Below are 24506 nucleotides of genomic sequence, written 5' to 3' on the forward strand. Positions count from 1 at the left end.
GGAGCACTTTTTTTCCCCCTTTATCCATATTTAAATCTCCCTCCCCCCACTCCTACCTTTCTGCCTCTTGAGCCTAGATCTCTTCTCTTTTACTCTGTCTTCCTCGGTTTTCTGTTCTTCAGCGATTTCCGGTTACCGAATTGTCAACCCTAAACGTTCAAAATACATGAGATTACCTTAAAATAACAACTTGGGGGGGGACTTTTTATCTGCCTACCAGTGTTTGAGCCTTTAGGGTTCCATTTACCAGCTTTTCTTGACAATCAGCTGGGCTACAACTTATTTTTTAATAAATGAAAGAGATTTTCTCAGTTACACAGTTCCAGGAGCTGGGGCTATCCGCTAATGTCAGAGGACCCATGGTCAAGTTGGCAGCACTAAGTTTATGGAGCTGTTTATCTCGTTTCTTTTTCTTCCATTTCATTTTTCTTTTTATTGCCTGACACCTGGACCAATCTTGATGCCACAGGTTGCAGGCAGGGCCCCTCTTCACATTCTAATTTCTTAAGATATTACCTCAAGTCACCCACCTTGTCTCTCACACACAAATCAGAAAGGATTTATACTGGCAGCACTGCACTACCAGGCTGCATTAGCCCTTTGTCCCAGGGTCTGCATCAGTTCCTCAATCTCTCCCTCCTGACTCCTGCCCTGCTCCTTTATTCCACTTTTTTTTTTATTGGGGGGAGAGAGAAGGGGTGGTGGTGGGGGGAGGCTGGCTGGTTGTGTGGGTGTACTAAGGTTTTGACTTTGCCTCCCTTATCTGTTCCTGCTCTGCTTAGAAACCCCAAAGGACACTGTATAAAGGGGCGGGCAGAACAACAGGCGCTGGATCTCAGGGTAAAAAGAGGGAATTAATGACTCCACACCCAGGCCTGCTGTGTTGTGGTCTCTCCCCCCCGAGGCTAGTTACTGGTGAGACGCAAACAAAAGGAACAGCCCCCAAGACTTGCCAGGAGTATAACCACACCGTGACACCTCCAAAAGGCAAGGTACAAATGGCCCATGGAAGCGCTGTAAGCTCATTAGGCACAGGTGGGTGGCGGCCACACTTGTACCCTGGTTACCGAGCTGCAGCGCACTGCACGGGTTGGAGGATGACAACGCTCCCCCTCCGCCCCCCACCCTTGGGCACCCCCGACTACCCACCCTGCGGCCTTAGCAGAGGGCCCAGCCGCGCGCCCCTGGGAGCTCGCGCGCGCGCGCCCCGCAGGGGCTGAATGAAACCCGCGGCGCGAGGCGAAACTCCCCGGCCCGGGCGAGCTCCAGCACCTGGGCACGAGCAGAGAGCGAGCTGGGAGGAGGGGCGGTGACCTGTCCTCACCTGTGTGAGACTCTGCCCCCCCTCCCCCACCCCGCCTTGCATGCACACACACACACACACACAAGGAAATGTAACCGAGCTGGCTTGGAGGGGAAAACGGGGGAGCAGCCAGGGAGGAAACGGCCACTAAAGCCACTCACGCAGGAGCTCCGGGGTGCTGCTGCCGCCAGCCAAGTGAGGAGCTTTAAATACTCCTTTAAAGAGGGGTCCGGGGGAGGGAGTGGGGGGAGGGTCAGGAGAAGTGCACGGGGCTGGGTTTGTGCGTAACAGGGGATCAAGAGGCTGGGATTTTTGTGGATTAGTGGGCTGGACCTTGGGGGGCGGGGAAGGGACCCATGGCAGAGGAGTTGGGGCTGGGTTGGACTCTCTCCCCCAGTGGTTGGGGAAGAGCCAGCTGTGTGATCCTAGCGAGGTCCTGCCCTGCTTGCCTTGGTGGATGTAGCTTGTTTACTACGCACCTGATTTCTCCCAAAGGAGCAGGTTAAAGAGGGGGAAGGGAGGGCATTTTCCACTTCAAAAGGGGCTCATCCTGGGGTTGAAATTTTGCCGAGGAATCTAGACTCGTAGATGAGAAAATCAGTGCACCCATTTTCCAGGTGAGGAAATGAAAGAGCAGCGCCGGTGAAGTGAACTGGCCAAGATCACGCAGCCAGAAAGAGGGGGAGCTGGGATTTGGGGCAGCAGGGAGTTTTTCTTTTTTTTAAATTAGGACCCCCTTTGCAAATATTTCATGGTGTGATGCCCCCCCCCCCATCCCAGTTTGCATGGAGGCTGACAGCTCATCCACCCCCCCCATAACCTCACAATCCCCAGTTTGAGAACGCCTGGTGTAGATCCATAAGTAAGGCTGCAAGCAGAGTGTATGCCCCCAAAAACAATAGCACTAATTGAATAGGTATAGAATTAATATACTGACTATGTACATGTTCACAAGTTAATTAACTTGACAAATAATTTTTTAAGTGAGAACTTTAAAAATTTAGTGTGTGTGTGTGTGCGCGCGCACAGGCAGCCTGCATCATTTTAATGAAATAATGCAAACGTCTCATATTTAAAAGTCATTACTCTCATGCATTGGCTACATTAGAAGAAAGTGTGGTAACTTTTTTTGCTGTTCTTTATAACTGACAGTTTCTCCTTCAGCAGAGAATTTCCCATCTTTTAAGTTAGCTGCAGTCTCTTTTTGTTCTCAATGCAAGTGAGGCCAAAGGCTGTTCTCAGGGAAGACAATGGCCCTCTTTCAAAATGGGCATAGCCTTTCTTTGAGAAAAATGGAAGTGAAGCCAAGCTGCCTTCAGGGAAAATGGTGATTTCACTGTCAGGCCTACAGCCTTAACTCCTCTCTTCAGTGCTACCATCGGAGGGCGGGGGGGAGGGGAGGGAAGGGAAATGGGGTAGAGGAGCGTTTTAAAAAAATAGTTACAGCCAATCTAGGACTATAAACATTTATGCATTAATCAGAATTGTCTGGTTATTTCCTGGTTTGGGTGCAGTAACTATATATTTCCATACCTTAACACACTGGGACTTCTTTTAAGGTTAACCTTAAATTTGAATTTCCTTAATTTATAACATTTATTGTTGGGTAAAATACATTACAGATGTGGTGTTTTGTCCCCCTAAATAACTTACACTCATCTTCATTTTAACAGTTTTTTGGGGGTTTTTTTTTTTGGTCTGGGAACAAAATCTAGGTTGAAGCATGAGTTATACATGGAATTATAATCCTCCCTTTAAAGGGCATTGCATTAATTTGTACTCTCTCAAATATACTAGAAGGACTAAATTTTGCTCTCAGATGTACATGGCTCCTAGTAACATCAGTGAAAGCCACACATACACACAATGCAGACCTACATAAGTAGGTGAGCATTTCCTATGCTTAATGTCGGATACAAAAAGACACCATTACAGAAGTCTTGATATGCTTTATATAAGAATACATGAGGATAGTATGCATTGTCCTTGCAATCAGGCTATGAGAGAAGAAAAATCTGTTTAAACAACCATAGTATTGAACACAGAAAAAAAGTTTCTTGGCAATGGAAAAGTAAAAGGAACACTTTCTTCCTTTCCAAGAAGCTACATCTTACTCATCATGGATGAAGGACTGTGTCCCTCCTCACCACAAACAACACTTACACACCTTAATCAACTTTACTGAACCTTAGCTAGCACAGGGGTGATTGTGTGGTGCAAATGCTGGTCAATAAGTAATTAGAACTATAAACTGAACTGGTTCTCTCTCTCTCGCTCAGGAGATTGTTTCAGCAAGAAGAAACACGTGTGAGAAATAAGATGTCTCATGCTGAGAGACCTCACGGCAGTAAGCAGTACCAATATCATGAGAACCACAGATCTGACAGACACCATGAGGAGAGAAGGGCTAAAAAGCCATACCCATCCAATGGAAGGTATGTCTGCTTTTTATCCCCTGTAAAGGAACTTGAATCACTATGGGGTGTAAAGCTTGTTTATGTTTTGCATTCATATTGTGGTTATTACAATATCAGGGAAGGCATATTCTGCCTGAAATCCAGAAATGAGAATGTGCCACATTCAGAACTGTGGTGGAGTTATTTTGTTATTGGAAGTTTTAAAGAGTCTGTAATTAAATATTCTTTGTATTAAAGAACTACATTGAGACAGGCTAGGTTATGTGGGCTGGGAGGAAGGGAAGGAGGTGAGGCTGAGTCAGAGGTGGAGAAGGAAGTGGGGAGGAGCTGAGTTTTATGCGTGAGAAATGGGCATGAGGAGATGTGGCTGGGTCATATGACCAAGGAAGAGTTATATCCTGGTCTCCCCAGAGGTGACAGTTGGTGTAGGCCTGTCTACATGTAGAGTTGCTTTAGTTTAACTGAAGATGCAATTTAGTTGAACGGATGCCAAGGTTGAGTGAACACTTATTTCAACTAGGAGCAGGTTTAAGCTAAACCAAAATGAACTGGTGCAAACACATATGGTCACTCTTTAGTAAACCAGTGTTAGTTTGTCAGCAAGGCCTCACTGTCTGGGGTAGATATGCTGCAGCATGTGAAGCAGCTAATGAAGAGGTTTGGAGTGGCTTCAGAAATTGGCATATTATGCTCTCCTTGTCAGCCCTTCCAGCCTAGACCCCATGGGGATGCAGCCTGGCATCCGCATTTAAGAGAGGAGACGAATTCTCAGGACCATTAATAAAATAAAAAGGGAAAGTGCAGGGGAGCAGGCTGAATTTAATTATGATTTAGAAAAAGGCTGAAATCCTTAAAATCTATATTTAACAGGGAGGAAAAAAAAAGATGCTAACAAGACAATCCCAGTAATTAATGGTAAAGAGCAGACTAGAGAATACAGGGAAATCTTAAAAGTAAGCACCTGGTCCAGATGATGTAAATTTTAGGATATTAAGAAAATTTGCTGATGAACTTACTGTACAATTGACAATTTTTGAAAAGATAGGGAAAATTAGGAAGAAAAGAGTTTTCAGCTGAAAAGCAAAATATTTTGAGTCAAAATGACATTGCAATGCATCATGGGAGTTGTAGTTTTGATGCCTACTGGTCACAACTTCTCTAACGGCTTCCCTTTCTGGCCTGGCTATATTTCCCCATGATGCACCATGGCCATGGACTCCTATAACACACCATCTCCCCTCACAAAAGTGGGAGAAAGTGTTGCATCATGGGAGATGTAGTCCTAAGAGCCCAATCCATAGCACAGAATGGGAGCACAGTAGCTAGGAAAAGAAACTGCTAGAAAAATACAAAACTATCAGAAAAGGCCATATTTTGTTTGGAACTTGAATAGGTTTTTTTTGTTTGTTTGTTTTTTGGAACATCAACATTCCTGGCAAGCAGCACAATACAACAGAGATAAGCAGTTGCATCAGAAGTATCAAAGGGATTGCTTTCTAGTTAGCAGAAAGATTTTATAAATCAGAGTTTAGTTTGTCAGGCAGCTGCCCAAGACCCAGGACAAAAGCCAGAAAAATTAGAAACCTCTTAGCCAAAATATAGCTGTTGGCAGCTATATCTGCAGATGAGTTAGATCTGGTCTTGTTTAACATCTTGATTAAAGTAATAGAACAACTACTGAGAAAATTACTTAGTTCTCTACACAATGAGGATGCTTTTGCTTACACATTCATGTTAGTTTATATTTGTGAATTATGCTACATTGTTGGAGTCGTATGAGGAAAGATATGCAAAAGAACCTGGAGATTAGGGAAAAAAACCTAATTCAGTCAAGGAAAAATGCAGAGTAATAGATCTGTGGATAAGTAATCTCAGCCAGTTGTTCAGTGGGAAGGAGACATTTTAAAATAATAATGCTGAAGGAGACATAAGAGCAACGAGACGCCATGTTAGACACGTTCTGTTCTACAGTTTCTTATTCCACCCTCATAACTATAGCGGCGGAGAGTCTTTCAGTAGTGCACTGAAATATGTGTAACATCTGTCACATGCAGTTCATTTGCTCATCCTCCCCTGGGGAAGAACTGTGTTTTAGTTATAGGGCAATGTTCTGTTTTGGTTTGATAGGGCTTTTATGTTCATGCTGTTACACCTCCATATTAGAGAACGCAGGTCAGAGAAGCACACTTTGCACTTGGAACAGAAGGTGTAAGGCTTGTGATGATCCTTAGTTCCGGTGGGAATTCATTCTGCAGTTTCAAACTTGCCCTGAAGAAAGCTGTCTCCTGCACAAGTACATTTTTTCCCTTGTGGTAGAAAGTCCCATGGTGACTGAGGGGTGGAGGTGTTGACGACTGTCCTCATACCAGAGCTTCAGGCAATCTTTTAGCTCTCCAGGGCACAAGCCATTTTGATCTTTGTAAAGATCTGAGACCTGGAACTTAACTTGCTGTTCTATGGGAATAGTGGAGGACAGGTCTGATATATTAGCAATAGCTTATGTTACTGAGACGACATACTGCAATGTTCTGTAATAGCTGGGCTAAACTAAGGACTGTTGGTTTCATGACCCAGCATATTGCATAGCTGTAATCCAGCTGAGAGGAAATATATGTATAACTAAGGTCTGGAATGGTATATAGTCTCCTAGCCGACCATAGATAGCAGAAAAGCATTACTCGTAGATGAGTTGACAGTATGATTTAGCAACAAAAGGCCCAGTGCAATTTTGGATCCCCAAGAAGAATGGCATTAATCGTACACACTAACACTGGTGCTACCGCAGCTGGAATATTGCATTCATTTCTGTAGTACTTCCTCACCAGACAGATATTCTTAAACTGGAAGGGAGTTCAGAGAAAGGGGGAGAGACTAGACTGCATCTTGTAAAATTGAAAAAGGAAGAGTAAGAGTAGATGCCGTGTTACTTTCATGAAATATTTTATATTCTGGTTTTAATTCTATTCTTTTGTATTCTTGTAAAAGAATTTTTGTGAAATGCAGTAAATTACAAATATGCATTTGATGTAGTGGTTATCCAGAAATTGGTTTTGCCTATTTATGGAGTTGTTTGTTATATGCAACTGTTAAAAAAAACTTTAGCTTGTCCATGGGCTGGTAGTTGAGTATTTACTTTTCATGCCATATGCCTGATTATTTGGTGCATGGTATTTATAAACATGAGTTCCCCCACTTCCCTCTTTTCCTTGTGCAATTACATAAAAGCATTAGCAATAGTTGAGTGAACCTAATATGAATATTTAAAGTTTTTCAAAATGGCTGACACACACAACTTTATGAATATTTATTCATGCAAGTATAAAATAGATTTGCTTTTCATGAGCATTCTTGCAAACAGAGTTCATTCGGCCAAATGTTTGCAAAAGGGATCACATACCAATGAAGCAAGTCAGCTGGTTTTAGTTTCTGGAATTTTTGCTAATACTCCTTTGCTGCACTTGTCCAAAAATATTAGACTGTGCTGTCTCCTATAGATAATGCTTTACTCCTACCCCATTTGCAGGGCAACACAAGGGACTCCTGGCAACCAGCACTCAAGTCCTTCTACTGCTCATTCAGACCTATATGAAAAAAACACAGTATCAACTCATGGATATGTCCACTCTCCATCACATTTTTATCCTCAGAAAGAGACCTTTTCAGAGAAATGTTCAAACGTATGCTCCAGGAGAGGTATGTGAACTTTTATTTTTGCTTACCATCCACGTGTCTCTTCACAGATGTATGTCCTTGTTTCAATCTCACATCCTGATTCATAAACACAACACATTCAGGCGAAGGGGCAAAAGGGGGAGGGGATTGAACAACAACATCCAGGGAGACTAATTAATGAATGGCATGATTACAGTTCAGTAACTGGTCTTATTAAATGTCTGCGGGCCAGACTTAGAGGTATGCCTGAAGATGCAAATAGGCTCCTCATCAGATTCACAAAAGCACCTAAGTTATGCACCAAACTCCCCCTGACTTTCAATGAGAGTTAGGCCTCTAGGCTGCTTAGATGCTTTTGTGATTTCCTCTGGGCACCTATTTGCATTTTTAGGCCCCTAAACCTTTAGAACATGGAATTTTGAATGAAGGAATCACTAAGTCATTGGGTGAGATAGAGAGGAGTGACTCAATAGCCTGAGGGTTAGAGCACTCCCCCGGAAGGTGGGAGACCCAGGGTCCAATCTCCGTGCTCCAATGACAATTATTTATCCACAGTGGAACAGCTACAACAGGAGAAATTGAGAGAGCCCTACCCACATTAGAATATCCTATAGCTCAGCAGTCAGGGCACTCACCTTCTCCCCTGAGATGGTGTGGGGAGACATGAATCAGGAGTCCCCCACATCCCAGATGAGTACTCTAACCACTGGGCCAAAGGTTATGAGGGAGGGCCTCTTCCTTCCCTCCCCCCTCAAACTTCCTGCAAATATGGTATAGGAGTCTGTTTTGCAGCTGAGAATCCCAAGCACAGCTAGGCAGCTCCCAGAAACCAGGACTTAGATGCTGATCTTCAAAAAGGGGCAGGTCTTACCACGCACGCCTTGGCTATCTTAGGTGAGTAGCCTCCCAGCATGCTGGCTTTTGTGAATCCCATTTAGGGGTACCTGTCTCCCCCCTATTTGTTGTATAAAGAGCCTAGGAGCTGAACTCAGGTTTTGTGAATCCAGTGGTTTTCTAGGGACCTGCATTTCCTTATGAATATAGCCCTATATGGTTTTAATGATAAATACACATCTTGGATGGTCTGGATTAAGCCTTATCTATCCTGTTCTTGCCAGACAAGCAGAACTGGTATCTGTTTTATAATAGCCAGTTTCTCTTTCTCCTCTTGGGGCGTTGTGCTCCCTTTGTACATTTTCTGTGAAATATGGAAACTGATGCCCTCTCACCACATGAATTATCTCCACCATCACATGTGGAAACCCAGGAAATTACCACCACACGATTGAACTTTATTTTCCCTGATTCTGAAATAAGCTCTGCTCAGACCAGAACAGGAACTAGATAACATCTTCTCCATAGCTATTTCCTGAGCAACAAAACTTGATATCCTAATTGTTTCACTTTCTACACTCACCTTATTCCTCTTTGTCTTCTGTTTTGTTTAGCCAGCCAGAGCTAATCCTTGCACACTTGGCTTGTCAATCTGGTCACAGCAAAAAAGATTCCCAAATGACCAGATCTCTCAAAATCTTTGCCTTGCTTAGACCAGCCAGATGTTTTTCCTCAGAGTCAGGGGACTAAAATTGGTTCTAGAAGAGGCCAATTGGTTTATGTGATGTAGCCTTCCAAAAACTGAACTGCAAGCACCAGAGAAAGGAACTTCATTTTCCTGTCTTTGCTATTCCCTCTCTCCTCCTTGTTTGTGCATTGTTTAAAAACAACAACCAAAAAAAGTACTGGACTCAAAGGAAAGGACTACCACCTAAGACTGATACTTTTCCCTAACATTTGATGCCACTTTTCATTTTTTTTTCCTCTTTAAAATACTCTATGGAGAGATATAGAAGAAATAAGAAAATTAGTTAAAACATCCATAAATTCAATTTCTAACATGTCATTGAAGAGGATTCACACAAGAGGATCCTTTAAAAAAATTAATTTCTTTCATCTGCTGTTTTTCTTATTGTCTTTCTTGCAGGATGATGGTTTTCCCTTCCTTACCAATTATGTTTAGTTTTGGAAAAACAAGACTTTTCCTATTCTGTTTTGTATCTTTCATCCCCCAGATCTTACATTTTCAATATTTATGGTTTACAATCTCAGTAATTTTCCTGAACTGTATTGTCCCTTTGACCTTTTCTAGCCACCCCTATCTATTATCCTCTCTCCAGCTGCCAAATGAAAGATGTTGTATAAAACAGAGTTCTAATTCCAAAACACTTGTAAAATTCAGAAATTATAGCAGAGAAATATTGTTCCTTGTGATACTAAAATGGTCCATACAGATACTGCATTATTTATCACGACAAAGCCATGCCTCTCCTACTCTATTAAAATATAAAACCTATCAGAACGATGCATCTGTCAAGACCTGTTTCATATTGCTTTTATGAATCTGTCAAGTACAATAGTCAAAATGTGAAATAATACAGTTATGTGAACAAACTTCAGTAGTTAGGAAACCTGCAGTTGACTATATTTATATTGAGCAAGGCAAGATCTATTGCCTGTGTATCCTGTTCTTCCAATAAAATTTATATGCCTCAGCATTAGATATTGTTGCTATTCAAAATAGCTGCCACCAGTGTGTGGAAGGTACTGCCCTAGGAACTAATGATTAAATCACTCCCAATGGTATTTTTTGGGGCGGGGGGTGGGAAAGGGTTGATAAACCAATGGATTTGGAGCAGCAAAAAAAAAAAAAAAAAAAAATTTTTTTTTTTTTTTTTTTACTAGAACTAGCCACTGATACAAATTATCTTAGAATACTGGTATTTGATGACAATCATCATCATTAGCTGATCATTTATTAATTTTGGTTGTTCAAAGTGAAAAATAATTAACCTCTATGTGTGTGTGGGCGTTCCAAAAAGACAAAATCCTTTATGCAGACTTGAGGTACTATCAACTTTATTTAAAAGAAAATCACATCTGATGGTTTTTTCCTGCTGTTAGAAGTAACAGCAAATATCACTAACTGAAAGAATCTGTACTCTTTACTACCTTTCTGTTATAAACCTTGTGCACTTGATAGTGGTTCATGTGTAACTGTATACTATACTTCCCTGTATAGTCAATTTCCCCTATTTGTATAGATCTTTTGAGAAGAGAGGAGAGAAAACTATCGGAGGAAAAAAACAGGAAAATGTGACTATAACCACAACAATTGGTAGGGAATCTTGGGTGCTGGTGTTAACACCACAAATTATTCACCATGAGATATATTTTAACTGACTGGATTTCAAGGTAATGGTGCATCTAAGAATCCCATATTTGATATGGGGACATGAAAGATAAAAATGTACTTTGATGGAGACACTTAAATGAAGACACTATAAATTAAGGAACTACTTTCTTTCAATATTTATTTACAAGTTACCTAACATATTGCATTTGTCATATGCTAACTAAACATAGGTTGAAAATATTTTAAGTTTGGCAATAGATTAATAGAATATTAAATTTAATTTGCTTCACAATTAATGCTGTTAATTTTTTGCATGTCCTTTTCCTGTGACAATGAAATTAAACTTGTACTTTATGCTTTTGCTCACACTCAGTTTTACTCATTGAATGACAGGACAGTTGGAGGATGTGGGGAGGTAGAAGAATGAAGGTCATAGTTGTTGGAAGTGCTGGATTGGGCCTCACATTTCTCTCTTCACCTAGTATTGGGCAAAAACTGAGTCAAGTTTGAGAGCAAGTTTGTAATCTTAAATAGGTTAGAGATGTTTGGATGTCCTTAAAACCCCCTTCCCGCCCAAACAAAACAAAAAACCAAGATACCACATCCTTTTTGGTTTTGTTTCAATATATTTTTATTGGTGTGAAAACAATAGTGACATGGTAACATTTATTTAATATTGTTTATACAGTAAAAGTGCATGAGGTCCCATCACCTTTTGCCTGTACATTACTCTGCCCCATTCCAACAATTCAAGAAGTTATTCAGTAAACATTCTATTTCATTATTTATCTATTTGAATCATCTACATTCAAAATGAATAGAAGAATTAAAGAAAGAAGCTTGAGGGACAGTTTACAGAAAACAGTGTCACAGAAATCCTATTTCTCAGCAGCATGAGCACAGCTCAAAGCAATGCAGTGAATAGTGTTTTATTTCTCAAAGGTATTGTATAGCAGCTCCTAATGGACATAATTCTAACCTAAACTCTAAATGCTCTGATTGTTCAGACCCCTGTTTTCTTAGAGACAGCCATCATCCCTCAGCAACAAGGACACTTTCTAATTTCAGTTTTACCCCTTAGTAAAAGACAAATTAAATTCATTTCAGCAGGAAATAAAATTAGAGAAGAGCAAGAACATGACTGTCTCCAGGATATGCTCGTGCATTAATAAACCAACACTAATTCCAATGTAAGCATCCATAAGCCTTTGTGCTCAGAAATGTGATTGGATGTCTTCATCACAGTTATGTATTCTGAAAAGTAGTTCTGAATAGTGGAATGAATAGTTTGGGAATAATATTAAGATGGAAGTCTGCCCAAACACAGAGATCACTCCAGTAGACATAAGATCAACAACTTTCATGTCCATTGTGATATTTACATCATATGTTTTGCCACTATGTCATGAACCACTTTTCATGGAAGCTCCCAGCATTACTGGCAAAAAGGGGTGCTGAGCGGATCACCGTTTCACTTCCAGTGCTATAGAGCAGCAAGGGACAGTCATACAATAAACTAAAAATTCTGTGGGATTCATTCCTTTGGTGTGAGACTTTCTGTAACCTCAGTTTCATGATTCTTTATTTCCAATGTAATGTTCAATATATTTGAGGGATCACCAAATGTGCAGAATACAGGTAACTTTGGGACTGAAATATGGGACATTTGAAAGATATGTTTAGCAGGACCTAAGCAGCAAATACCAGTTCTTTCCAGTTTTTTCAACGTGTGGCAACACTGTGTTGTAAATGTTGATAGTGGAGTTAACTGTCACCATCGTCTCATTTTACCCTCCTAATTTAACTACCAGTCTGAACTCCTTTATATACTGATTACACCTGCTCTGCATTGTTTGGTTGATAGTGAAATACAATATTGTACCATTGTGAGAATGGAGCAGTTTATGTCCTCTGATGGTATTAGCATGCTTTACCCTCACGCTTGTTACAAATCAAATACGAGATATAACATGACAAACTAAATATTGTAGCAGTCTGTTTAAAAAAATGCTGACAACGTTTAGAAAATGGTGTGTTTTAAAAAAAATTACTCATTTTAAATTGGAGGGAACACTGGATTGAGCAGTGCAAATTAAAGTGCTACGGGTCATTAACATGCTGAATCCATTAAGACTGCTTAGCAACAAATGACTGCATGGCACAATAGCAGTTAGCTTACCTATTTTGAATTTCTGAAGCGTTTCATTGGAAGGTAGGCTTTGTTTGCTCTGAAATACAAATGGTAAAGAGCATTTTGTATCAAAAGTGATGAGGTGGACTACTAGTTACACATGATGTATGTGTAAACTTAGGAAGAAAGCGGAGTGAAATTTGACAGTTTTTGCTGAAAATTGCAGATTAGGGTTGACCAAAACATTTTGCAAATTCATGTCAATTTCACCAAATCATATTGCTCAAACCTGCCCTCTGCTCCCCCCAAAATATTCAGAAACATTTTCTAAACAAAATGCTTTGAGATTTCAATTAAAAACTTGAAATTTCTCTTAATTTCATTGTATTATGAAAACCGCAAAATGAAAACAAAAGTGTTTTGTTTCAGGCTGAATGAAACGGATCTGAAACTAAAATTTCTTTTAAATATTTTGGAACTGCCAATTAACTGAAAAAATCAGCTCTTTGCCTAGTTCTATATTCAAAACACAATAGTTGCACAAATTATTGACCTCCCAAGGGTGTGCTGAAAAGTATTGCCTCCATTTTCAGATACAGGGAAAACTCAGGCTAAGAGCTGAAGTGATTTACTCAAGGCCACATAGGAGATGATAGTGGCAAAGCAGGCATGATCTAATAAATAGATATTGGATACTAATCCATGATGTCACTAATTTATGCAACCTCTAAAAGGTAAAAAGAATGACCCTGCCCATTATCCTTGATGGACCAAACTAGAATGGAGCAGTTAAATGGGAATAATTAAAGTTGTGAATTTAGGAATATGTTTTTGTGGCTATGTGGGGCTGAGATTCCCCACACTTGAGCCAAACTCCTCTAACAGTTACTCAGAATAAAAATAATCATTTCTTTTAACAAGTGTAATCACCTTCAAAGGTAATCACACCAACAGACTCTTCCCAGTCAGTTTACAAATGTATTTATTAAATTTAGCGATAACATTTTTCCTGAGAAGAGGATAAGCTAATTATAAAGTAGTATATTGTGTAACAGGTTCCACCAAACTTGCAGTGGTATTGGTTCTACAGCTAGGATTCATTGATTTAACAAAATGTCCTAGCACATAGGTTCCCCTAGCCCAGCCCAGTTTCTGCCAGTGAAAATGCTAATTCAAAAGCAGTAATTATGAGAATATCTTCTAGTTACTAAGAACAGTTTAATAAAGTTCATTTAGCAGTGGTAGTAAAAAGACCTTCCTCATGCCAACTTGGCACATTTGTTCCAGCACTAGGGAAGAGGAGTTTACTTGCCACTTTCTAGAAAGAGCTCTGGGTGCATCTGGTGAAAATCTCAGTATCTGAAACACACAACAGGAGGTAATGCTGCCAGTAGGCCCTCTGTGACATTATTGGATTGGGATTTATTAGTACAGGGCCCAAGATTTGGTGTTTGCTGACCCTCTCCTCATCTGTTCCAACCTCAAAGCTTTTTTGTTTTGTTTTTTTTTTTTTTTTTTTTTTTTTTTTTTTTTTTGGGGGGGGGGGGAAGGCGAGGGTTGGGGAGATTTTTGCAATCACAGAAAAAGCAAATAAAGAAAGTGACCAGAAGCAGTGCCTGCTTTTTCAGTAACTATGAGGGAAAACAGTGGCAGGAGAGAGTCTGTTAAGTAGACGGCAGGACCTGTGATAGGGTCAGGCAAGAACCAGGCAAAAGGTTAAGATGTCCTAATTCCCCAAGTGACCGGAAGTTATTGCCATATTGCTCTCAGCCAGTATGAAGCAGCTACTGCTTAATGCTATGTGGTACTGGAGCATAGACAGTTAATATCGTACTAGCACTCCATCACTTAGGGTCAGGTTTGGCAGTATTGCCTGAAGAGTCCTGCAAGTCCCAAGTATGCTACAGATGCAGTGCAGGCACAAGTTTCAAACTTTGACTTTGAATAAGTTCTTGGCAGGATGAGAGAACTGCACCTATGGGAGAAAAATGGTCTTTATAGGTGGGGTGGATGTGGGAATGGTGCAATCCCTGCATATGAATTTGAGAATTACCAGGATATCAGGAGTCATCACTTGAGGCTTCTAAACAGGATCATCTTCTTCACTAACTAGGGACATTTCATAAAAATTAAAAGGATAGCACTATTACTTCTCTTTCAACTAAAGTTGATAAGTCTTATTTTGTAATATTTTCCAAATTTGGACTAATATTTTTCCATCATCTGACCATTTTAGGGCCATAAAATATTTTGACAATTTGAATAATTTCAATTCAACAAGATTTTCTCATATTAAAATATTTTCAAAGGAGACTAGAGGAGTTAGGCACGTGGATTCCATTTGAATTCAATGGGATTTGACTACCTAACTCCCTTAGGCTCCCTTGAAATTCCCAGGCTCCATGATTAATTTTTGTCATTACATTGCCTATCTTAACTCCTGTCTCCTGAGTGGTTTTTAAGCATTACCCCATTAGGGATATTTTAGCTGTATCCAGAGAAAGACTACCACTGGAAAGGGAACATGCACATGCAAAAAGCAGGGTGGGTGTTTTTTGTTTTTTACATAGTATGTTTTATATTGGTCCAATCCTGCACCATTAGAGACAGTGAGACTTTTGCTGTTGACTTCAATAGGAGCAGGATCACACCTCATGGATGTGTACAAGTAAGGTGTATAAACACAAAAACACACTGATGTGAACATGCAACTTTAAGGCATCCAGCTTTATTACATTGTTTTCAGAATGTTAACTTACTATGTCTGCTTCTTTGTTTTTTCTTTGTTAGCTTTCCCCTCCACTCTGTTTGCATAATGATCTTCTCTCCTCTGTCTGCACTTTCGTTCTGTTCTTCATCCTTCTCACCTGTTTTTTCCTTTCACCGACATGTTTCTCTTCTTCTTTCCCTTGGTATTTTTAAAATATTTCCTTTCTTTTGTTAGATTTTCTTAACTTTCCATCTCCCTCTCCTGCCTCTTAATCCAGCTGCTGTGGCACAGAGAGGACTGTAAAGCCTCAAGTTCAGCTGTAACTTTACTCTGTGGAATGCAAAATGTTTATTGGCAAGAGTAGTTCTACATATGGAATCTTTTCCATAACTGTTTGACTCCTGCTTTTGCAAATCACTATATATTGTCAAAATACTTGTCTTTTTGAAAAGTGACCTTTAAAAAAAGCTGGTTGGCTTTTGGTTTTTAATCTGTTTCAAAGGAGGAAGACTCACTGGCTCAGGGAATTTGAAATGGGCTGCACAGCCTTTAATCCTTGAGCTGACCATTTCATATCTGACCTCTCTCTCTTCCCTGCTTCTATAGAAGCCCCACAGGAACTGCTCATGTGCACAGGGCTGTAGTTTTATGCACTATTTACTAGCACAAACCACGTTCAGTTCAGCAGTGAATACTGTCCAGCCCAAATAGCACACAGTGTTCAGGTGAGGGTCAGAAGGGCAAAACACAACATTTTTAAAAATAAATACACAAGTGAAAAACAAGAGAAGGAAAAATAACCAAGAGCAGAAAAAAGTGACAACTGTTATGGGACGTGATGTAAGTAAGCTATCCTCCATCAATCCATCACAAAGTGAAGGGGAATGGCAACAAAAATAGTGATTTAAATACTAACTTTTGCCAGCTTCCCAAATGTGAGAGTACAACCAAACAAAATCCTGACATGGACACTGACGGTATCCCCCTGCCATGCCAGAAAGAAAGAGCAGCCACAGCAACTCACTTTGCAATGTAAGTGTCAGTCGCACCATCTAACATACAGCATAACAGAAGACCAAACCACTGAATCATGATTTGAGAGATCTCTTGCAGACTTTGACAGAAGCCAAGCAGTGCACCTGGTCCTCAGAACAAGGTAGAAACAACGGTCAGAGGAACACATGGTCTTGATTTTGGACTTGACAGATGCTCATTTGGTTCAGTGGAGGATCAAGGCAAAAAGGCACTCAAAGGGGTAGAGATCCAAAAGGAACCAGAACAGGCATGATGCTTAAACTTATCACCCTTTACAAACCTTAATTAAGGGACAGGGGAAATGAGCCTCCTAAAGTATCTTGAATGTTATGTACACCACCTCACCAAACATTAACACCATTATCCATTTCACTGCCATCAACGTGTTCTTCCCCAAAACTATCTGCTGGGAATGAATGGAGAGGAAATAAAGCTGCTGATGTGGGGAGTGTGGGGGATAAATAGCCAGGGACAGAAAAGACAGACACACGCTCCTCTCCCAAAGGGAGAAAGCCAATACCACACTGGAGGCTTGGAAGGACAGAAAGGGAGTTAGGGTCTCTGGGGACCGGTCTAGATGCTTGACAGGAGGAGCAGGGGAAAATGAGAAAGGAAGGAAGCACAGAAGGGATTCCTGGGTAAAGAGAGGAAGGGAATGCAGTGGTAAGCCTGGATATTTGATCCAGGGATGAGGTCAGGTGTTGTAGTAACTAGAGTTCAGGTAGGGGGGGCCTGTAGACTTACCTGGTATGAGTGTGGTCAAGACTTCATGAGGATTTAGTGAAAAGTCCTACAAACTTTCATAAGGAAAAACTATTCGGGTTCAATAGAAATTTAACATGGATCTGCAGAAATTATTCTAAAATCTATGTAATAGTGATATATCCTACAGGAATTTTGCATCACGTATATATAGTACATTGAAATAATACAGAAGAGTTATTTTATTACATTCTACAGGACTTTTTAATAAGAGTACTCATAAAAGATACTCAGTTTGATCCTTGCAACACAATACAGCTTTCAGGAACAATAGGACAATGCCAAAACCCACTGAAGGAAGTCAGGGGGAGTCTTTCTGTTGACTTCAATGAGCTTCGGCTTAGATTCTGTATATTTTAGCTTTCATGACAAATGTTACTACCGTATTTTTAAAAACAAAATACAATACCATTATCTGAGATCTTCCAAATAATCTTGGACTATTAAGAGGAAAAAGTGTCGTTTTCCTTTAAAACTCTCAGAACTCTCTTCACATTCCACACCACAGACTGCAACAATACAGCTTTGTTTATCCTACTAGAATCAGAAACTGTTCTCACTGACAGAATTGCAGTGGGAATGAACTATTGAAGCTATTTTTATGGCACAATTAGCCCTTATATGAACTGAACTTAGCTCAACCTAAAGCCATAGTTAAATGATCCCCCTGGTTCAAGTTTGGGGGCAACCACCCAGCCCAGGGTGTGTTTTATTTTAAAATGATTAAACCCAAGATGTTCTGGTCATGTATGGTTCCTTCAGAGCAGTTTCCATTTTATGCGAGTGTACAAAATTTTACATTTGAATGCCTTCCTTCATTCAACATTGCTAAATACTATCTCTTTAGTTAAAATAAATCAATTACAAATTATTGAGGCAAAGGAGCTGTTTTGCGCCCCAGTGGTGGTGTTACACTAAATTGTGTTTGGATGGTGGTGTTAAATTGCAAAAGTTATAAGCAGACACCCCTCCCCACACACCTATGAGTCAAAACCAAACTTGGTCCACTCCCTCACTTAATTGCCAATATTATTCAATTTCCTTTGGGTCAGACAAGCTTCAGTTCTGTTAATCTTCTGGGCACACTGTTAAGTCCACCTTTTTATTTCTGCATGGGAGGGAAGGATAAAATCTGAATTTTTGGATGGCTCACTATTTGTTTTTTGGAATGTGGGGGCCCTCCATAGATATTGGTAATCTATTGTGTGCTGTCCTTAAAAGTGAGGCTAAAAAAAAACAAAAAACTCAGAGCATCTAAGGGACATGGTGTGTTGAAACCAACAGCTGGCCAGGCACATTAGCGATCTCAACACATAGGCACCAGTGTAGCTGTGGTGGGAAACTTTTACAGAAAGTACCTCTTTGTAAGCCACTACCTGTGTGCAATTGGAGGATGGTGGCAGGAGCTGCAGCTTGGGAGTTTTTAGAGGCAGCAGCAACAATGAGAACAGAGAAGGAACAAGAGCCGTTGAAACAACTGTGCAGGGCTTGGATATGGTACTCTGATCAATGTATATTCTGAAGGAAATCGGACTTTGAGAAGAGCTATAAACCAGAGTTCTGATCTCCATTAACCCCTTAGGTTTGCTTTAGCTATTTATTACTTTGACAAAACCTAGCACTGCTGCCCTGTAATTCACAGCTACCTGTTTTGCTGTTCATGAAATATGGAACTGAGTATCTTTTCTTTGATTTTCGGCAAGCTGTGTATGCTGCCCATGTTACAATCGGAGTATGTTGCCAGTAAGTGGGAATGAGAGTGTCACTGGAAGCCTCTCTGCGTGTTGTTTACTCAAGTGCAGTGAACTTAGTTCAGTGAAGCTGAGCCCAAATTCCTCAGTAAATCAGCACTGCAGCAGTCAAGTGCTGGAACTGTACAGACACACAAACCCGTCTGACCTGAATTTCCTGCCTGTGTGGAAATATAATTCATAACATGCCATAAGGCAACTCTTTGCTGTCGGAGATGGTTATACATGTACTGATCTCACACTATTTCCCCTTCTGCTTGCTAAGGGCCAGATTCTGCCACTCTTGACTCATGCTGTAGTACCTTACTGCAGAAGAAGTCCCACTAAAATCCGTGTGTCACAATCAGGCCTATTGGAATGACCTAGAAAGCTATGGGCTCAGAATTGTAGATTGGGTTCAGGCATTTTCATGCTGTTGTACAGTTCCAGGGTTTTTCAGACCCACCATTGAAGAGTGCTGTTGATTTCATACCAGGAAATCTCACTTTCCAAAGTGCAACACAGATTTCTAGAACACCACAGCAGAAGGATGTACCATAGTCTAATCCCTTGTTGTGCTGCTTCAGTCCTCTCTCTTTGCAAGCTCATACAGTTCTGACAGCAACAGAAAGCAGCTGGCTAGGTAACAGCAGGGACATACAACAGATGAATTTGACAGCATAAAGTGAAAGACTGGAGGCTTCTTGCAATTTGTGCCTCACTTTGTAATGGCCAGTCAACCCAGGACCATTTTTTCAATCTTCTTACATTTAGCCTGTATTCACTCATTACTACAAAGAATGGGGGTAAGAAGAGCCTTAGGAAGTCAGTAATTACTTTCAGTAGTTAGGAGGTGCAGCATGTTAGCTATACTACAGGTTTTGGCCTTCTGAAACTTCAAGTTTAACTGAGTTGAATGTTTAACTGCAGTAAAAATTTTTACTGATCTTAGTCTGCCCTCTAGTGGTGAATGAAGTGATCATTACTACTACATACTGTACATATTGGAGGACTAGCTTTGCGTAGCACAGAAGCAGACACACTATGCTAAAGTATTTAATATTTTTCAAATTCTACATTATAACTATTTACTTAGTTCCAAAAAAAAAAAAAAAAAAAATCCTTCAACTTCACATTTACCATCCTGGAGGTCTTAAAATATGCAGTAAGATGTAAAATATCATCTACATCAAACACTAAATAAAACAGTGATGTTACATGCATCAGTGAGGAGAACCAGTTCTTTACAAGACATACAGTAACTTTGTTGAATTAATTGTTTAAGGTGCTGTTCATCACATAAGATTAACACTTAGATTTGCTAGACAAACAATCTGATGATAAATTCTGTAGTGTCTCTTTCTCTAACACTATTTACATCGTAGGAGTCTCAGTACTTGAATGAACAAGATCCACATTACACAGCACTTTTCTAGAAAAAATAAACATTTAGTCCTTTTTTATGGACTAAGACAAAATAGTACAAAGACTGAATCAGTAAGTAGTACAAATGTAGATTTAATAAAAGCAGGCCATTTTATTTGGTCAGGCCTGTTCTGTGTTTGGCGACATGGCATAGCATTGAAACAAAGTCTGAAATACCTGAATTCCCCGGAGGCACTGGTTCAATGCATGCCTAACAGACAATTCAGCTTTGCAAAGTAGATAAACTAAGTTCTATGTAGTCTTGTGTATGGGTGTTAACCTGTGATATGAAAACCATCTTCCCTGGGTAGACCTTAAAGATCCTATGACATTTTCCTATACAGCAAAGTTTTGCCTTGGTGTTCTTGGGCAAAATTTTCCCCTCCTCCCAAACCCATTTTCCAACCACAAGGATGGACGTGTTTGTTGTGCTGTCTGGATATGTTTTGTAAGCCACTTTATGATGAACTACATATTACATTTCTGACATCTTACATTGAGGAGCATCCAGCTGGTTAAAATACCCCTTTGAAATGTCAGCATTCTGTTGGATTGCAGACACTTAGCATGCAGTTATGCTCCAGGAAGTGATATCAGATGGATATCAATCCCAGCCATCAATCCCCACAGCCTTGCTATAGAAGTTACATGTAGTTCTGATTTTTAAAACACTGACCTGGCTGATTGTTAGAATACAGATATATGGCCCACTACTAGCGGCAGAGGTCTGGGAATTCTTTCTACAGAAAGGCCCTTTGCCTGTCAGCGTGGGGGTGGATTAGAAGATAAATGCTAAATAATATCGCTTCATAAAACTGCCATTGCAGTGGTGCACAGTTTGAAACTGAAGAACTTCAGCTTTACTTTTGTTACTTTGTGATAGAGAACAAACTGGAGTCCCTTATCCAAATGCTGTTCTTTTACTTAAAGTTCATGCTATAAAAATTTTACAAGGAGGAAGATGCTCAGCCTAGAAGAACTTATTCATAGGACTTTAGCTTTTGAAAGTGGGGGTTGGGTAAAACAAGTCCTGAATCATGGAATTTATCTTCCTTTAAAAGGTGGTTAGTTGAGGCACACAGGTTGAAAGTGTCTCCTTAAATATGATTTAAAAATCCTTGTTTGATTTAAATTAGATCCAGCAGATAAAAGGCCAAGATTTTTTAAAAACAGGAGCCTCAAGTAAGGTATCTAATAAATGACCTGATTTTTCAAAAAGTTATAGGAGCTTGCAGATTTCGTTTTTAAAAAAAATCTTGTCCACCGTTTTGTTCAGATGAACAGTTCCTGTTCCGTGTGGTTATGTATCAAGCAGCTTGAGTACCAAATACAATCTGTTGGTACCCTTTCTTCATCACAGCACAAGCAACACTAAAATCTTTATGGATTTTTCTTGCATGATCCACTTATCCAATTATTGAAAAAGCCATCTTGCTCAGGCTCTGAAATACACAAATTAAAGTGGATGCTTCCTTTAGAAAGGAAGGCTTTTTCTGTAACCTCCCCTCTAGCGAAAATCTCAATAAGTTCTCTGTAGTTTAAAATGTGTTTTTTTGTCCAGATACATTTTAAGCCAATATTTAATTCCCTCGCCCGTTTCTACCTGCAGGTATTTTGAAGTTTGTTGAAATTACAGTCAACATTCTGGTGCTGATCTGCGTTGGAGCCGCCCATGCAGCTATTGCAGGTTACAGTTCTATGGGAGGTTTGGGAATGGGCTCTTTCAACATTGATTCATTTTACAGCCCATTTGAAGGGTCTGAGCTCCAAGAGGTGAGAGACCTGGACATGCAGTATAGCCAGATGAGAGCCCCTTGTGTGTATGGGGGAGTAGCCTTCAGCCTGACATTAGCAGCACTTACACTCCTGTTCCTTGTCGCTGGGGCAAAACCCATTCATCGCCTCTCTGTGAGGATGCTCGTGGCAGAATGTGCCTTTGACGTGCTGGCTTGTTTGGGGTATATTGCAGCTGTTGGCCTTTACTTGCACTTCATCATCCAGGTGAACTCCACAGACACATGCAAGAAGAGGGAAAGACTGTATGCGCGCCGTGGGTACACCTGGATGAACTGCGAGGTTCAGGGGGGTGATGCAGCTGTCAGCCTCTTTGGTATTGTTGCTGCTTGTTTGTACTTCCCAAGCTCTGTGATCTGTGCACTCACCATTCGAAACGTACGGGACTTTCGGAGACGGATGACCAGGACTCAGTACAGCCTTCAGAGCAGCAACAGAGAGGGAGACCACCAAGAGAACTACAGAAGTCCTGAAAACATCCACAGTGCACAGGCCATAGCAACACTGGTGTAGAATCTGTCATGGAACTTGGTGCAGTGCCAGGGAGCATAAACTCCAGTGATGGGCAGACACTGGATCTGATATTTTTAGGTTTGTTTGTTTTTTTACTGCAGAGCATCAGTACCATATTGACCATAGTGCAAGCACGTACAGCAGTGTTGATTTTACGATGGAATAAAACGTCCTGAATGTAATAAAACTTCTACTATGTCAGAGTACATTTTAATTGTAGATGGTGGCATCAGTTCAGTTTAACCAGTCTGTTTTCAATGTAAATATATATATTTGGGTTCAACATTGCTCAGAGCAGGTCCCACTGACTATATACACCAGCAGCATGTTAACAGTGGGGGAGCTGAACTGGTTAACAAATGCTGGGATTTTTTTGGGGGACGAGGGGGGACGTTTTCTTTGTATAGATGTAACTGCAACTAGAAGTGTGGAGATTTCATCCCTTCTTCCCCTCTAGTTGGCCAGTCCACATAAGAAGTTAATCACCCTCCAACACTTCAGCCAATGCATTTAGGCCCCTATTCAGAGAGGTACTTAAGCATGTGCCTAATTTTAAGCTTGAGTGTAAGTGTTGTTGACGTCAGTGGGTCTACTAACAAAGTTAAGAATGTTTTTAAGTATACTGAATCAAGGCCTGAACTACAACCCTCAACTATCTTGCCTGGGCTGGTATCATGCTAGTAATCTAGGGAAAAGCTTTAAACTTCCACTATTTATTCCAGGTCATCCACATTTACATATCTTGATCACACTGTTCTCTCAGGAATTTTTGCAAACAGGAATGAAAACTATTGCTTTTGGAACTGTAGTTAAGTCCATGTAACTGTTGGGTTAGTCTGAATTTACAGAGTGAGACATCAGAAGTGGGTCTATTAGGTCTGTGTCAATCTTCCCCTGAATGAAGAGGCAGTTTGCAAACTTCAAGACATGGGAATGAGGGGATGAATGCTAGGTAAATAAATACTTACACTTGAACATACTGACTGCCTTTGGGCATTAAATACTTTTTTCCCCCCAGAGTAAAGCCATAACAGAGAGCGACTAACATACATGCCCATCCAACATCTTTATGTGAAAGCACTGACGCACAGCAGTAATCAAACACCCCCTGGGTCAAGAAAATTATCATTTAAGAAAACATCTTTCAAGAGTCCTCTGAAGCAGAGCAAACAGACCTCTGTATAGCATAGATGAAAGGGAAAGCAAAAGCGTTGTTGAATCACAGCATGATTTATATCAACCTGTGGAAAAGGTGATTACGATCTTGGCTGTGCTCTTTGCTTTCAGTTTTGTCTGAATGAGTGTCACTCAGATAAGCCCTCCTTTCATACTGGAATAGTTTTTTTGATACACACACAGAAGTTACATTAAATATAGTGATACTTGAGATACAATCCATACAAACAAGGTGTTAACCGAATACTGAGTTCTGAACTCTGCAGATGTGTTTGTATGGACTTTGCAATAATTTTTAGTGTTTATATAAAACAGTACATGTTCAAAATATTGAACAGGTGTTAAATTAAACCTCAGAACACTCCTACAAGATGCATAAATATTATCCCCATTTTACAGATTAGGGAACATGGGCTTAGGAAACTCATTTCCTCTCACCATGAATCTGTCAGTTTCAAAGGGATGTTTATAACTCAGGACCTCTTAACTTCCAACCCTGTGCTTATTTCTCCATACCAGAATGCCTTCCCCTGGTATTGTGTGGGCATAAGGGTCTCCACTGGCTCATCTATTCACAGGAATAACATCTGTAGCAGTTTGATTATGCACTTGAATCAGGATATTTCAAATTTAAGGTTGCACAAGCTA

General features: G+C 40.4%; 1 protein-coding gene across 2 annotated transcripts; it reads left to right on the forward strand.

Annotated features, from left to right (window-relative positions):
* Positions 1–1367: 1367 nt before the first annotated feature.
* Positions 1368–22904, forward strand: LOC137166262 (MARVEL domain-containing protein 3-like). 2 transcript variants are annotated; one of them, XM_067567914.1, is made up of 4 exons: positions 1368–1498; positions 3583–3738; positions 7244–7413; positions 21985–22904. In XM_067567914.1, exons 2-4 carry the CDS (start codon positions 3623–3625, stop codon positions 22680–22682), a joined length of 984 nt encoding a protein of 327 aa, XP_067424015.1. In that variant the 5' UTR covers positions 1368–1498; positions 3583–3622; the 3' UTR covers positions 22683–22904. The 2 variants fall into 2 exon arrangements, with proteins under 2 accessions (XP_067424015.1, XP_067424014.1); XM_067567913.1 differs by lacking the exon at positions 1368–1498 and adding an exon at positions 1819–1920.
* Positions 22905–24506: the final 1602 nt, after the last annotated feature.

Source organism: Emydura macquarii, unplaced genomic scaffold (assembly GCF_026122565.2).
Source record: "Emydura macquarii macquarii isolate MOO-44397 ecotype Brisbane River unplaced genomic scaffold, CSIRO-AGI_Emac_v2 contig_2825, whole genome shotgun sequence".
Lineage (NCBI taxonomy): Eukaryota > Metazoa > Chordata > Testudines > Chelidae > Emydura > Emydura macquarii.

Bases quoted from the DNA above. Each gene is read 5' to 3' on its own strand.
- LOC137166262 (XM_067567913.1), top strand. From the start codon at position 1,892: ATGAGAAAATCAGTGCACCCATTTTCCAG. The intron at 1,921-3,582 runs GTGAGGAAATGA...TCTCTCGCTCAG, and splicing joins TCAGTGCACCCATTTTCCAG to GAGATTGTTTCAGCAAGAAG. The intron at 3,739-7,243 runs GTATGTCTGCTT...CCCCATTTGCAG, and splicing joins CCATACCCATCCAATGGAAG to GGCAACACAAGGGACTCCTG.